Here is a 16323-nt window from a genome sequence, read left to right on the forward strand (position 1 = left end):
TTTAACTCTGCAAAGATCTTGCATGAAGGTTAATATACTTTGTAATAATCAATCTTGTGATGACAAACCATATTTTTTAATAAGCTGATAAGTGTCAAATATGTTTACATATTTTATACAATGTTGCCCATAATTAAAATTCTTAATTTCCCCAAGTACTAAAATGCTGAAATGTAAATTGTCTGGAAAATTCTTTGTGACTATGAAAGGTATTATTAACTCAAACCATACTTTGATATCTACATTAGAAGTGACAAATTTCTTGAAGCTGTTGAAGATGTGATTTAAGGAATTTAGTTTTGTAGGTTTAGTTACATAACACTGCATAATATAGCAAAGGAAATGCCAACATTTATTAGAGAGGTTGCTTAAATGGAAATTTGAAAGTATTTTCACTTAATAATAATATAAGATGTAAGGATTTCCAGTTTGAATAACAATTTGGATTAACCCAGTTTATGAGATCCTTTAACAATGCTCTGGTGTGTGTGTCAATGCAGGGAACTTTATACCACCTTGATCCCATGTTCTAATATGATGTAGGTAAGCAATTCTGTTCCTATTAGGACAACACAAGAAGTTTATTAATAATTTGTTTACATCTTTAATGAATTTATTTCCTGGGGAAATACTGAGGGCTACAGCTATATAAAGAATCTTTGGCAAAAGAGTCATTTTTATCAACTGTAATCTATCTTCAAAAGAAATGAACATTTTATTCCATTTATCTGTACAGTTATAAAATATATAATATTTTTATAATTCATTTCTATTGTTTTTCTATAGAATTACATGAGATTCTGCCAAAATAATTCAGAGAACTTGTTTGTTCTCCAATGATGTTTTTAGATCTCCAAGGTTTTTCCTATGGAATAGAGAGAACCCATAAAGCAATAGGAAAGCTACTGAATATTCTTGATAATAAATGCATCATACATGTGTTCCAAAAGCATATTGGGCTATAACTGTTCCTATCCATTACATCAGACCTTTTCAACTACAGAGCTATCAGCCTCACTTATAACAACTTCAGAATTATCCACTGTGTACTAAACAAATCTATCCTGGATGACATTTGGTGAAATTGCACAATACAGTCAAAATAGCATGTGTTTTCTAAGGGTAGGCCTTACCTATTTAACTTTGCGCTATCTACTGAAGTAGCAATATTGAAAGAGGACAAAAAATGACCACACATTCTGCATACTCAGACCTTGCAAAGGCATTTGGCATTATCTTCATAAAGCTATAACAGATACACTTAGCAATTCAAAGTAAAACGTTATGCAGTTTAATGAGCAAGCCGATGAGGGAGACAATGCAAAATGAAAGGACAACAGGTTAACTAAGTCTCCAAAGTTATCCAATGGTGATCAAAAAGGGTCAGTGTTGGGATCTCTTTTTTTTTTCTTGGAGGGAATTCTGGTTAGTAAAAAGAGTGATGATGACAAACTAGGAATATAGCTACCTCCAGTAAAGGTAAGGCTGCATAAAAAATACATGGTGATTTAAATGTTACCTGGTGCAGTAACAAGTTCCATCCTCACTTCCAGTAAATGTAGTATCATTAAATTTAGGGAAAAAAATGTACATACTTTCATTACAAAATTATTTAGCACAGGTAAGGAGGCTGCATCACTGAATTTCCAGCAGTAGCGAGACACCTACCATCAGTACTCCTGTCTCAATGAGTGGTGCGCTCTCCTCAGTCTACACTAATGAGTTAGGATACCCCTTTAACTGGCAAATGCTGCTCAGTCACAGCTGGGTCAATAAAGTTGTGATAGGATGAAGGAAGGACATCATATCACCATTGATGCTGTCTCCAGGGAATGTTAGCTTGGAGAAATGCTGCAAAGCTAATTCCTACCTCCATTTGTTTGGCTGTATCACTGAGGTGCATGTACAATGGCCATGCTCTGAGGGACTGTACCCTGCTTCCTTGATGACATTCTTCAGCCACCTTGATACTGTGCTGGCAACTGCCTCTAGGAATGATCCCTGTCTATACCATAAATCACAGCACTAGGCTCAATCCTTGAGAAAAATACACAGGCAAGGATGTTGTCGTACAACCACCACCAACAATGGCTCCTCTAGAGCCTGGGTAATTAGTTAAATCAGAGTCATTTATTTTGAAGTCAGTTTCATCCTTCTGTACAAAGCAGCATCTTTGATTACAAAGTAGTTGGAGACTTAAAGTGGGTAATGAAATATAAGGTCTAGTAGTCACTACAAACCAAGTGCTAAACAGAGTACTGCAACCATCATCAAAAAGGACTACTTTCTACCACACCTCTAACAAAAATGCAACTAGTAGTGTGATGTCACTGTACTTACCATACCATTTAAATAAGAAGTTGCATTTGTCAGTCTAAAAACAAACCATCAGTCATAGCCTCAGAAAGTTCAGAGACACAGAAAACAAATGAGCCAAAAAAATGGTTACTCTAACAGCTTACAAGGATTTTCACTATTCTTTGTAATGTACAGCCTACTTTACAAGGCACCTGTGTTTGGCTTACAAAGTGACCATCCTGACTCAATTTAAAACTTGCAAATGAAACAGAAAACAAGTGGAGCCAAAACATAGCAGCCAAACGGTTAAAATGAACACAAAAGGAAAATGTAAACATATTCATTACCCAAAATCTTCCAGAAGTATGGAATAAAATAATATGTGAAAATGTTAGGTACCTTGCTAACCATATTTAAAAATGGCAATAACAAACAAAATTCTAACAAAGTTTAATGTAGATCAAACTTCTAAAAGAACAAAAGGTCAAAGTTTGACATCAAAACCTATGCACTTCAGAGATTAATGAACTAATCCTTCTCAAAGGACACCACTTTGATAGAGAGAAAAGGAACAAGAAGAACAAATCCTCCTAGGAGGTAGAATTTCATCTTTTTCCAAGGTATTCAAATTTCCTTCATCTTTTTTTCTATCTTTAGAAGAGTTGAGCTGCACCTTTTTTTGCAAGTGAAACTTTTAAAGCCTTACACTTATCAAGAAAACTACCTTTTCTTGTGTTCCTATAGATTTTACAGGACTTCAGAAAATAGTTCTGCCTTCAGCAATAACAAAGTGACACTCTTGCATGGCAAATGATTAACCATATAGGTACAGCTTAAACTCAACAAAGAACACCCTCCACAATGAAGTAGGAGTAATGAAGTAAATCAAAGGCAGGAATACTGAAACGGTCCAAAAGACTAGAGAAACAGCTAGGCCCGTGCTACAAACAAAGACAGGTAAAAGAGAAATGAACAAAGGACTGCCTTGGCCATTCAGCCAGATAGCTGTGTGAAAACCATACTGGACGATTCTTAAATAAAGGCCTGGCAAATTTAAGAGTACAGTCTGAAAGAAACTTTGCCTGGTGACCAGCATCTGACAAGTGTGATGCTTACTAATTAAAGTTTGATAACAGGGTTGGCAAATTAACCCAAAATGAACATTTTTCATTCATGACCCAGGCAAAAAGTAAAACTACTTAACTGCAGGTATGGAAAAGGTGCAACACTAATTAGAAACATTACCATACAGTTCACAGAATTTTTACACACCATGACAGCATAACCAGGATACAAAACACTCTCAAAAAGACACGCATTAGTTTGCAAGCTGTTGATATTAGTATGCTGTAGACAGTGCCAAAGCATCCTTAAGTAGTGCAGTGTTATGGAAACAAGTGTAAACAGTACTAAATCTACATCACTGTACCACAACATGGTGGCATGGATTCACAGAAACTAAAAACAAAATTACTACGATCACAAAGTAACACTTGACAATGTGAAAACATTGACTTTGACAATGGATATTAAAGAGTTTCTGCAGCAATCCCCAAATATCCTGCATTACTAATGTCAATATTGCTCAACACTGATGGAAAGGAGAAAACATCCATACCCCCAGGGTTCTTCAATCTCAACAAACTCGACTCAAAAAATGGAACCGAATGAATTGTAACTAAAAATATGCAGACACCCACTGCGAACAAAGTAACACCAATGTAACTAATGAACCCCTGGTACTACACTATCACCAACAAGTGTCTCTCTCTCTCCCACACAAACACACACTACATACATAACATGTATATATACATACAAACATACCTATTAACATGCGTATATTATATATACATACACATATGCACATGTTAAACAAAGTCATATTTGGTCTATGCGTTTATGCATGTACTACATATGTGAGTACGAATGTAGACAGTGGAAGATCAAATAAGGCATCTACACAGTCTAGATTTGTATATAAGAAAATGGCCCTGGCTGTGTGTCATTGGTCAAAGCCAGTATTAGTAGTCAATAGGGCAGCAAGAAGCAGACCATATTCTAAAGAAATAACTTGCTCACTAAGATGGCCTGAGAAAGGTCTGCTTCAGACAAACTGTTTGGAAAAGTAATGTATAGTGCCTGAAAGTTTAAAAATTTTAAGGGCCTTTGTAGGAGGAAAAAACTGCCATAAATGAAGGAAAAACTTGAATTAACTTCCCCAAGAATTAAAGTAAGTCTCAATTTTTAATTAGCAATTAAAAGGGAAATGTAAGGAAATGAGGCATCCTATGTTCTTATTAACATTTCTCGTCTTATAGTAATAATGAAGCACACCATTACAGAAAAACAATCCTAGATTTTTTTGAAGACATGCCACTTTACAGCTTGTTATTGCAACAATTTGTAATTGACTTAACATGCAGTAGAATTTCAAACAAAACACTAACCTTGTAAATGCTTTGTGCTTTCTTCTTTGGGTTACTTTCATAAATCAGCTGCAAAACATCATACACAAGGTAAAATCTCATGAACCCATACTTCATCTATTATGCAAACACAGCTGTCATTGTCGTACATTGCTTAAAAGTAGACACACAGACAACTAATTTTACAATTCATCGCCACTGAAAACTGATATTCTCCCAATGATGCCAACCAGGTTACCAAACAGATATGAATTTCTATAAAAGATCTCCACCACAATAATATGGGAAAAGAAACAGAAGATATTCTGCAAGGAGGAAAGGTTCAAATGTTGCTGTTTAAGAAAAGCAGCAAACGGTTTATTTCTGCAGACAACTGAAAGAATACTGTAAGCACCCTTTCATTTCGTAACACTTGGTAGGGTCAGTAGTAGTGCCATGTAGAAGACTAATCTACCTACTCAGGGTGGGGTGTATGTGAATACTGCAGAAAGTTAACAGGGATGTGAGCAGGTTACCTAATACAAGCACTTATAAACTAAATGTGTGTCTTACTGAAGTAACACACAGTTTCTAGAGAAAGCTAGTGAAAGACTCATAGTAATTATGCTTTCTCTTACAAAAGTGATGCTATGAAACCTTGTTCTAAGAAAGGCAGGAGGCATTGCAAACATAACCATAGTTCAAAATCTTCCTTCTCCAAAATGCTGAACACTACAACACAACGTGGAACAAATAGGCAAAATGCGGAATGCTTACTAACAATTTCAAACAGAAAACTCAAAGGAAGGTAAAAATACACTATGCTACACATATAATATATTCTTTAGCTGAATTAATATGATTTAGTGTCATTTACCAAAGATATTGGATAAAAAATATTCTCAACTCAATGTGCGACAAACCCTAATAATGGGGAACTGTGAAGAGCATGTAGCTTTTAAGACTCCAAATGAGGAACATTCCTCAGTAAGGCACACACGAGGTATGATCACAAGACTAGGGTCTTTATTTATCAAGAAAGGATAGCAAAAAGCACCACTGTCAATGAATTATCTTTATACTGCAGAACAGTGACAATATTACCAAGGCAGGGTCACAACTTGTGGGAGAGAAACTGCAAACGATGTTGCTATAAAGTAATTACCTGAAAGATGGAAGGCATGTTTGGAGAAGCAATGTTCATGTGACATCTTAAACTAGCTGTTATAACTATCAACGGAACTGCTAGTTAACACTGCATTCTTTGTAGAAGATTGATGTCATGACAAAAAGGATGTTTCATTCTATATTCAACTGTTCTGCACCACAGGCTAAGTCATTCACTTATTTGTGGAAAGTGACAGAACACAAAAGTACTACATAGGAAGTACTGCTACGCTGCCTTTGTTTAAACATAGCAGTGCTGTTGGGTAATGACACCCACTCCAACAGAAGGGCAAGGTTACTCTAATTTCTGCTGAAGTTGTGTACTGCATTCTCTGGAAGGAAATAAGGAAAGAGAGAAAGTCAGCAAGGAAAGACTGGGCTAATGCCTTATGTAGGGAAGTAGAAGAGAAGCAATACAGCTAGCACTCTAGGTGGTAAGGGATAAAGACCTGACTACAACCTAGGCAATCAGAGTTAAAGTAGCGGCTTGGGTGTCTGCTGGTGTTAGCAAGTTTGGTAGAAGACTGAATGGGGGTCTTCTCAATCATCTTTATGGGGAGGGCTGCATGACGAGTAGACACCACAGAAACACCTGCTGGCTTAAATCTCTAAGAAATGACAGTTTCATGTTAAGTCTTTGGCTCATCCTCTTGGTGCACTAATTATTCCACAAATGATGGTCCCACTCCAGGTATGAATGACCCTCGTCCCTGGAACGAATGAGCTGTTGAGCTTTTGTTAGGGGCATGAATGCAACATAAGGGTAGCCAGAATTGGGAGACCTGATAGTCAGCAAATAGTCAAGAAAAAAGTAGCAAAAAAAAAAAAAAAACAGTGGTGAAATGTAAGATAATGGAAGATCAAGTATAAGCATGGTGGACATAATGTTCTCGCTCTCAATTTTTTTTTTTACACATATTGTGACCATGTGAAAAAAGTCCAAGAAAAATATGGCCCTTACATGTTCCATGTAGATGTGGAGTGAATGGCCCAAGGTTGCAACATCCTCTGGAGAATTCATAACCTGGAGAATTTGACAGATTTGTCTTACTTTATTTTATTTATTTATTTATTCTTTGTTGACTAGGTTAGTCCCACTAGGCTAGTAGCATCTTACCATGACAGACCAAAGTATTTATTCCACTAGGGGAAATTTGGCCAGGGCATCAAGGAACTTCCCCTACATGTCACTGTTGTGAGTGAAACCCAGTTTGGTGGAGCACTTCCTGTTTCTGTTCCAAGTAGAGAGGCAGCCCAGGGAAACAGGTACAGAGGAAAATGGAGAGAGATAATGAAGTGGTGAAAGAAATGGGGGAGAAAGCAAATACTGAGACTGGAGAATGTATATGCATGATTCTGAGGAAATGTTTCAAAGAAATATGTTTGACAGAGAAGAGTTAGCAAATGATGGATGTAAAATTACAACCCTCCATTCCGGAAGGTTGCAAGATGATTTACTTAAAGAAGTGGTGGTGCAGTGTGCGCCAGAATATTAAGGATATGTTTCCAATACAAAAGGAGGATACAGACACAGTCCCGATGAAAAGTGGTGAGATGGAAAATAAAGCATATTCAAAGAAAGTGAAAGAAAGCAAAAGTGGAATAGCAAAAAAGGCATCAGAAGAAAATGAAAAATGTAAGTACTTGGCAAGAATTCAAAGTAAAGACTACAATGAAATGGACAGGTATGAAAGGTGGGACAATTTATTAGCTCCTTTGGGTGTAAAAGCACATCACATGAGGTAAGTGCATTTATTCTTATTAACAAAGAGACATTTTGTGACATTATATTTCAGACTGTTTTTTTCAATTGGGAATTTTCTTAGCAATAATAAAAAAAAGAAAAAACTTTAACCCATAGAATCTTTTATGCCATGAAAGCTTTTAACAGGGAATCAAAAAACATGCACAATTTCAAACAGAGGTGGAAAGAGAGACTTTGAAAAGACATTTGAAAACTTTATGTTAAGAAGTACTGGACATTGCTTATGACAAGGGGTTTCTGGACTGGTGGCTGATTGTAAAACTGTGTTAAAACATAGAAAAAATCATATACATTTGGCAAGCATGATAAATGTGGAGGGGAATGGGGTGTCATAAAACACTGGGGACAACCCAAAACATTTTTTTTTGTGGAAAAGGACATTTGACAAGTAACTGTGATAAAAAAATGTTATATTTGTGGGGAAATGGGACATGATGCAAAAAATGTGAATTAAAACATTATAAATTTAACAAAATTGAACATTTATGGATGGACTGTAAAAATGAAAATAAGAATAAGAGAAAATAAAAAGAAAGAGAAGACAATGAACAAAGAAGAAATTTTAGAAGTAGTAGAAATAGAGGAAAAATTCGATGAGAAAAAATAAGAGGACATATACAAAGAATTAAAATAAGTGATAAGAAAACAAACTGGGAGGTAATAAAGAAAATAGTTATATTGGTAAATGGGTAAAAGACAGAAAAAAAAATTAAAGGGATAAGCACAAATGGAAAAAAAAAAGAATGGATGAAAGGATATAAGAATATATACAGCTAATGAGTGGGGGTTGATATAATGGTTAAGGTGTCTGACTCACACACACATAAGGCATAGTGTTTGATTTCTCTTCATTGCGAAGGAAATTGATTAGGTTTAGGTTGGCTTATTAAGAAAACTAGCCTAATAATTAGCTATGAATTTATGTAATCATTAATCTGAAAAAAAAGGCAAAATGAAAATTTTATAATGCTTTCTGTAAACGTGAATAGTATTAAAATATATTAAGAATAGGGATTTTGGAGTGGTGTAATATATGTGATATAGATGCAGTTACATTAGAGGAGACATGATTTTTAACAAAGATTACAAACAAAGAAACTATGGGGAGAAAAGATTGTCTGGAATTTGGGAAATTAGATGTTCTGGAACAGCCATATTCTGTAGAAATATACTAAAGATGTTAGATGTAACTTTAGCCATTGTAGATTTAAAATGGAAAGAACAAGTATATAGAATTATAACATTATATGCTTATTCTAATGGTAAAGAAAGGGAACACTTATTTCAACAGACTATGTAGTGATAAATGTGAATATTTTAACAGGATACTTTGTGATTTAAGAGGTAAGCATAAAAAAAGGAAATTATACAAGAAAAACATTAGAGTTACAAGAAGTGGTAAAGTTAAAACTTTGTGATAAAAAATCATGGACTTACAAAAGGTGTGTGTGTGTGTGTGTATATATATATATATATATATATATATATATATATATATATATATATATATACACATATACATATATCTGTAGGTGAAAATATTATTTTATAGTATCAGACAGTGTTAGTTATAGGAGAATGGGAGGTAGTTGAAATAGGATTTTCTGATCTTGCAATAGAGCTAGAGATAAAGGAAAACAATATATGTATAAAATAGGCAAAGGAATAAAAGGATAAATGAGAAAACATATAATGAAGAACTAAAGATATTAGCAATACAGTCATGGAAAGATCACATTACTATGAGAACATTTTATAAACAATGGTCTGAATGGTGGATATTTAAGTTAAAAAAAAAAAATATATATATATATATATATATATATACACACATTTATTTATATATATATTTTACAGTGACAATATGATGTGAGAAAAAGTAGAGAAAGAAAAATATAAAAAAGCATCTAACAATGCTTTGGAAGATTTAGAACATAATGATGCAAAGTACTTTGACAAAGAAAAAGAATTATAAGAAAGAAATCAAAAAAATACAAAAACTGTTACATAAGCAAAAAAGATTTTTTTATAAGGAAAGAGAATCAGTACCAAGTTACTTAAACATATTAGTAAAGGAAATGGTAGCATAATGAAAGAGAGAAAATGTAAAACAGAGAAATAAAGAAATCAGGAAAATATTATGAATAGTGTTGTGCAATATGTACAAGGGTTTGCTACTGAAATCTTAAAATTCAAAATAAATTCATTCCCAAATGTCGACAATTAATGTTGAATCTGCAGATTTACGACTGTTCAGTTAGTTGTAAATCTGCAGTAATTGCCAAAAATGTAGAAATCGACATTTTATGGCAATTAACAACAATGCAACCCTTGCCGTAAATCCCAAACTCCTACAACTAACATACCATTTTTGCAGGGGGGGGGGGGCAAGACCCCTGCACCCCCCAACTATATATTCAACTCCAACATCACACTACAGTGAGAAAAGGGATGTATATCTCCCTAACCGCACTGTATCACGATCTCTATACATCCCTTTGAAAGTTTATATTTGCGAATGTACATGACATTCACATATATAACGTTCAAACATTTGGCATGTACTCTTATGAACTATTTGAACATTTGTTGTTCGAATAATTCATAGGCATACATTCCAAAGTCGAGATTTTAATAGTAAACCATGTACAAGAAATGTTTAAAGAAAAATGAAGGTAGTGAAAAATACATGGAACGTATAAAAAAAACTTGAGGAAAAACAGAATAAAGTTACTAAAATATAATATAATGAATAACAGAAATATAGTTGAAAAAGGAGATTCCTTTAAATAAGCTAGATAAAGTAAAAATTTAAGGAATTGACAAAAAAATTAAATAATTGGAATGAATGGTTAAATGAAGGTTTTAGGTATAAAGAATTATGCAGTGGAATACTTAAATTCATATGGAAGAAGGAAGATAGAAAACTATTACAAAAACTTGACCAGTAGTACTGAACACAATTGATTATCAGACCTTTATGAAAATGATATAAAAGAAATTTGAAAATAAAATGAAAAATATTATGGAAGACAGTATACTAGGAATAAAGGAGAGGGTTGTCAAGAATTATTAATGATGGAGAAATTGTGGATGATGATATGAATAGAAAAGAAGAAGCGAAAATCATGACAGGAGACCTTAAGGCATTTGATACATTTGGATATGAAATCTTACTGGTAACGATGAAAGAATATAATGTTAGTGAGAAAGCTGGAAATTATGTATGTCAACATATAAGCAAAAATAATTGCAAAGGACTGGTTAAGCAAAGTGATATATATGAAGTGTGGTGTAAGACAGCGATGTCCAATACGTTGTATATTCTTTGCATTAGTTATGAATGTAATAGTACGTGAAATAAATTACAAAATGAAGGCGGCAGGGTGTGTAACACCTGAATAATTAAGAATTCCAGTTTTGTTAACATATGCAGATGACATCATAATAATTGCAAAAAAAATATTTGGATAAAAGAAGTAATCATTTGCACAAATGAGTGTCTAGAGGCAATGGTGATGGCTTTAAATAAAAAAGTAAAGGTTTAGGTGATGTAGTAAAGATAGGGGCATATTACAATGAATTAAATTACTGTGTTAGGTATAAAATTCTGGAATAAAGATGTAAGGAGAATTCAATGGGGAAAAACAATAGAAGAAATAAAACAAACCTGCCTTTTCTGGAGAACACAAATTATCATTCAGAAAAAAAGCTTATATTATAAATTCAGTACTGATAGGACAATAGTATACTTAGCAAATGTGTTTTTGTTGCTAACAGTAAATGAAAAGGAATTATTGCAGATATTTTTTTCATTTATATGGGGTTCTAGATTAAACCTAATAAAAAGAGGAGTTATGTATGTAAATAAAGGAGGAAGTTTACGGTCAATTAAACCAGTGGAATATGCTGCTTCATTAAATTTGTACAGCTTTTTAAAGTGGATAAATGAAAAAGATGAGAGATTAGTAGTAAAACTGCATAAATATATACAAATATAAGGAACATTTTTGGGGTATGGTAAACAAAGTGAGAGAGAAAGAATGTATAAATGAAGGAATAAAATGTTACCAAGAAAAAAATATTTTTGTGGAATGTAAAATTTGATGATACAGAAAAAGAAAAGTATAGTACAGGAATGTAATGACAAAACAATGCAAAGTAAAACCGTGGGAAAACCAAACAGATGAAAAAAAAAGCTATAAAAATAAGAAGCAAATGGTGTAGTCAGTAGAATGTCAAGATTTTTTTTTTGTGGAGAATGGTAAAAGATAAATTTCAAGTAAAAGGAAATATGCCATATACGCAGAAAAGTGATAGAATATGTTTACATTGTCAAGAAGAAACAACTACTGAATGTGTTTTTTTGAAAAATAAATGTAAAAAAGTTAACAGGGAAAACTATGTAAAGAAGATTTTTTCGAAAATATAAAAAGTGGATAAAATAAACTGACATGATTAAATTTGTAATACAAGTAAAGAATATGTTACACAAATAGATAAATAGTTATTTTAGGTTATGGGGTTATATGGAATCAAAGAATAAATTAAATGATGTTTAAGGGTAAATGGATTTTAGCAGAGGAGTGGTGGTCTAATAGATGAAAATTTAGTATGACTGTGTGAACCGATTTGTATTTCTATGCATTTGTAAATATTTTTAAATATGTACACATTTTATAAATAAGAGTTATTTTTGTATATAAAGGACCCTACTATTTTCAATAGGTACTATGGGATCTTTTACATCCACCTGAGCTACCAACTCAAGCAAATGAGGCCTTGGTTTAACATTTCAGAGGGACAGCACACTCAGGCAGCACACTCAGGAGTTCAGAATTCCATTATGTTGTTCTGCAGGTAAGCAATCTATCTACCTCGTGTGGCAATGGAACCCACACCAAAGGCAAGTATGCTACCTGTTGCTCCACTGACACTGTTTACTACTACTAAGAAGGAAATGACAAAGATCACACAGAATGTTGTTCCTTTCTTTTCTTCTACTACTTCTGTTTTTGAGCCTGTAAAAACATTCTTTTCTGCACCGAGCGGTCTATGTACAACTACTGCTTACCAAGCAGACTGCCCTCTTAATACCAGTCTCAAACATGTCAGTCATCCCTTTTTTATACCATCCTAAACTCACAGTGTCACATCACAACCACCTTTGCTCCAGTTTCTCTTTTGTGCAGTCTGAAATCTAGGAATCATATCCCAAAAGCCCACAACCTATTCCCCTGCCTGTGTTTCTATGTCTTCAACATCAGTACCCCAATGTAAGTAAAACATGCAACCAATTTTTTTTGTTTGTTTGTTTTACTTTCGCCTAGGCTTTAGCCACTGTAAATCATAATCTCTATCCACCACTTTCTCCCCTGTTCTACTTACTCTTGTCCTGTTCTTTTGCTCCTCCTCACTACCTCTGGATTCTATCTGTTCTCTCAGAACAGATGTGGCTCTTTATTCCCCCTCCTATTTTACTTTAAAGGATATTTTATTTCTGTAACCCATCTTACAGAGTATCCTTCTCAACAAAACTAGGATAAAAGTGGTATGCAGCACATTGCTTCTAATCACACCCATGAATCACCATTCCTTAAACCACATTAAATTCTTTAAACAGGCAGGTTCTTACCAAGTCAGGTGATTTGTGAGGGCCCCCTCCTTGATGGATCAATAACTAGGTTCATCCACCCCTTACTAATCACAATTTGGCACTTCTTTGTCCTCAGATGATACCAAGCTTGAAAGTGCCCATGCTGGGTGCCTGCAAAGGGTGCAACACCACTTGATGACTACACAAGAGCCCCTGAACCTGCCATATCACTCCAAACACTGAACAATCACACTTCTGTATTGTCCACTATGCCAGTCTACAAAGTGGGCCCCAATCTGAAACATCAGGAGCTACATAGCCATCAAAGAACAAGTCTCATTTACAAAGCCAAAGAACGCGTTGCATCTGATTTCATAAGCATGAATATAAAAAAATATTACTGATCTAAATCAGCAAGATGTTTTGCAAAATGGAAAATTAAGTCTACTTAATTCTGTAAACTTAGTTGATAAAGTCACCAAAGTTGTAGATACCATCCTAAATACACAGGTGCCACATCACCACCACCTCTGCTCCAGCTTTTCTTCTGTGCAGTCTGAATACAAGAATCATCATATCCCAAGCTCACAACCTACTGCTACCTATGTTTCTGTACTGTTTTCAAAATCAGTACCCCAACGTACAGTAATCATACAAGACATCTGGCTTTGGACAAGGTCTTTGAAACTATTTCCCACACTGAAACTCAAAACAACCTTAAAGGCCTAAATGTAAGCCTTTAAGTTGTAAGATGGATAGCAAACTAGCCATCAGATGGAGCCCACATAGTAACAGATGCCACCACAGAAAGCAAAAAGGTGGCTAGTGTCATCCCTAGGACTCGGCAGAGGGACCATTTCTGTTCAACATCAGTTCCTTGGAGCACCAAACCACTAACACAGACATGTGGCTAATGAACTTTTCAGACGAGTGAAAGCTGGGTGGTGTTTGCTCAGCATCCCATACAATATTATTCCAGCAAAGACACAACCCAAATCAGTGGTATATGATGAATTTTGCTTAACTTAAATGCAAGGATGCACAGTACTGCCACTTTTAGTAAATATCTTAACATTAGGTTATAGTACAAATAACAGCCTACTCCACAATGATGCAGCTGTCAGACATTTCAGCACCTTCTAAACAATCTGTCCTTTGACAGACATGTAGAAACAGTATTTGGGAAATTCTTCTATCCAGCCAATTAATAAGTAAAGATATTTCACCCAAGTCAAAAGAGGCTACCAGTCCGCTATACTCTGTCTTCTTAAAACCAGTTTACAAAATCCAGTGCCCTTTCTAGTATGCATCTATACAAACATAGCATGTAGCTAGAAAGACCCCACAGGTTACTAACTAAAAAGACCAGTGGACTAGAGGCCCTCGGTTACCAAGACTGACAAAGCTTGACAGTAAGATAATGTTTTAGTCCATTTAGTTTTATATACAGGTCAGACATACTTTTATTAACCAGAGTAGAAATTGCAGATGGCAATGAAGAGTTGAAGGAATTTATTTGGGAGGGAAAGAGAGCAAGAGTTAAGTGGGATAAAGTTAATATCCCTATAGAAGAAGGTGGTTTAACATTACCTGATTTGAATGGATATTTCATGAACCTATGAACCTACCTACCTACCTACCTATGAACCTACAAATTTAAGGCTCATACACACAACACAATCAAAATGTAATAAATCAAAGTGGAAAGGGATGACAATGAAACAGAGAAAATGTTTGAGAAATAAGAAGTGAATATGATTTTGCTGGCAGATCCCTAGGAGAATAACAACCATACATAACATTACATTCATAAAGTTGAAGAAAATATTCTAAGAGCTAAGCGAGAAAAAAGATTTTGTCAATAGGGATGACTGCAACAACTAAGAGTATAGAAAATAGGCAAGAGGGGTCTATAATTTACTGGAGAAAATTGTCAAAGGAACCAAGGTATTGGGAGCAAATAACTAGAGAGGAAAAGGTAAATACAGTGAGGTGAGGCCAAGCAGAAGTTTGAACTGCAAGTTAAAGACTGCCTTCCCTTAACTGGGATTGATACAGTACAGGCAAAGAGAAGGAGGTAAGTGAAAGACCACATCTGGTAGAGTTTCTATTTCAGTCTAGAACAGAAGCTGCTGTTTTAAAAAGGAGATAATTAGTATGACATATAAAATATTACACAATAACTAAGAATCAGAGGTTAAAAAAGAATGGAAATAAGACAATAGAAAGACAATTTTTTAAAGGTACAATCGGAAGACATCTGTATGGTGCCCAAGTAAGCAACAAAATCTAGAATGTTTAGGATTTTTACTTGGAAGTGTCTACAAGTATTTTTATACTCCAAGAAGACTTCAGAGTTTTCTTCAGATATATAACAAATACTAGCGAGGTAAATGGGAACGAGTTTCTTGTGAATGTAACATGTTGGCAAATTTTATAAATTCTCTACAGAGTACTCCTCAAAAATGCTGGGGGAGCAAACGGCTGTAAGGAAACAAATTATTTTTGAGCTGGGACACAAAATTGCCTACACATAAGTAAGGCCTTAATAAATTTAATCTGGTTGGCTGCCAAAAAAGCAATTACTAGAAAATGGAAATTAAAATCTAAACCAACTGTAATAAAGTAATAAATATTTTAAAGAATATAAAAGAATTGGAGATGTGATCTTTAAAAAAGGAAGGTACACATTACATAGAAATAAATGATATATTCAGGAGGGCAGGAATTTCACAATTTATGCAATGAAGGCTTGAATAACTCTTAGAAAGAAAGCATATTTGTAATGTATAATGTATGAATATGATAAATGTTAAAATGATTTCTCTTTTACATTAATGCACTTATGTCTATATATTCACTGATAATGCAATAAAGGTGTTAAAAAAATCTACCATCCAGGCAGTCAAATCAAGAAGATGAAGGTTGGAGTGTAACCAAACAATGCCTGTCCAGAGTAAGTGAAGTCCATTATAAGAGGAAACTTATAATTGCCTTTAGCCATTTTCAAAAGAAGGGAAAACCACCAATGCCTGGGCTAAAAGGGAGTCACCACAATTATCCTTAGGAAGTCTTTCTGACCTTTAAAA

General features: G+C 34.3%; 1 protein-coding gene across 3 annotated transcripts in view; it reads right to left on the minus strand.

Moving 5' to 3' along the window:
* The window catches only part of EP400 (E1A binding protein p400), a 3509270-nt gene that overhangs the window by 900701 nt on the left and 2592246 nt on the right, over positions 1 to 16323 (minus strand). For all 3 annotated transcript variants that reach the window (XM_044065578.1, XM_044065569.1, XM_044065563.1), the window contains one exon: positions 4749 to 4796. In XM_044065578.1, the coding sequence (XP_043921513.1) occupies positions 4749 to 4796 (48 nt within the window). The remainder of the gene's footprint in view (positions 1 to 4748; positions 4797 to 16323) is intronic.

Source organism: Protopterus annectens, chromosome 1.part0 (genome assembly GCF_019279795.1).
Source record: "Protopterus annectens isolate FY-2018-M chromosome 1.part0, PAN1.0, whole genome shotgun sequence".
Taxonomy (NCBI): domain Eukaryota; kingdom Metazoa; phylum Chordata; order Ceratodontiformes; family Protopteridae; genus Protopterus; species Protopterus annectens.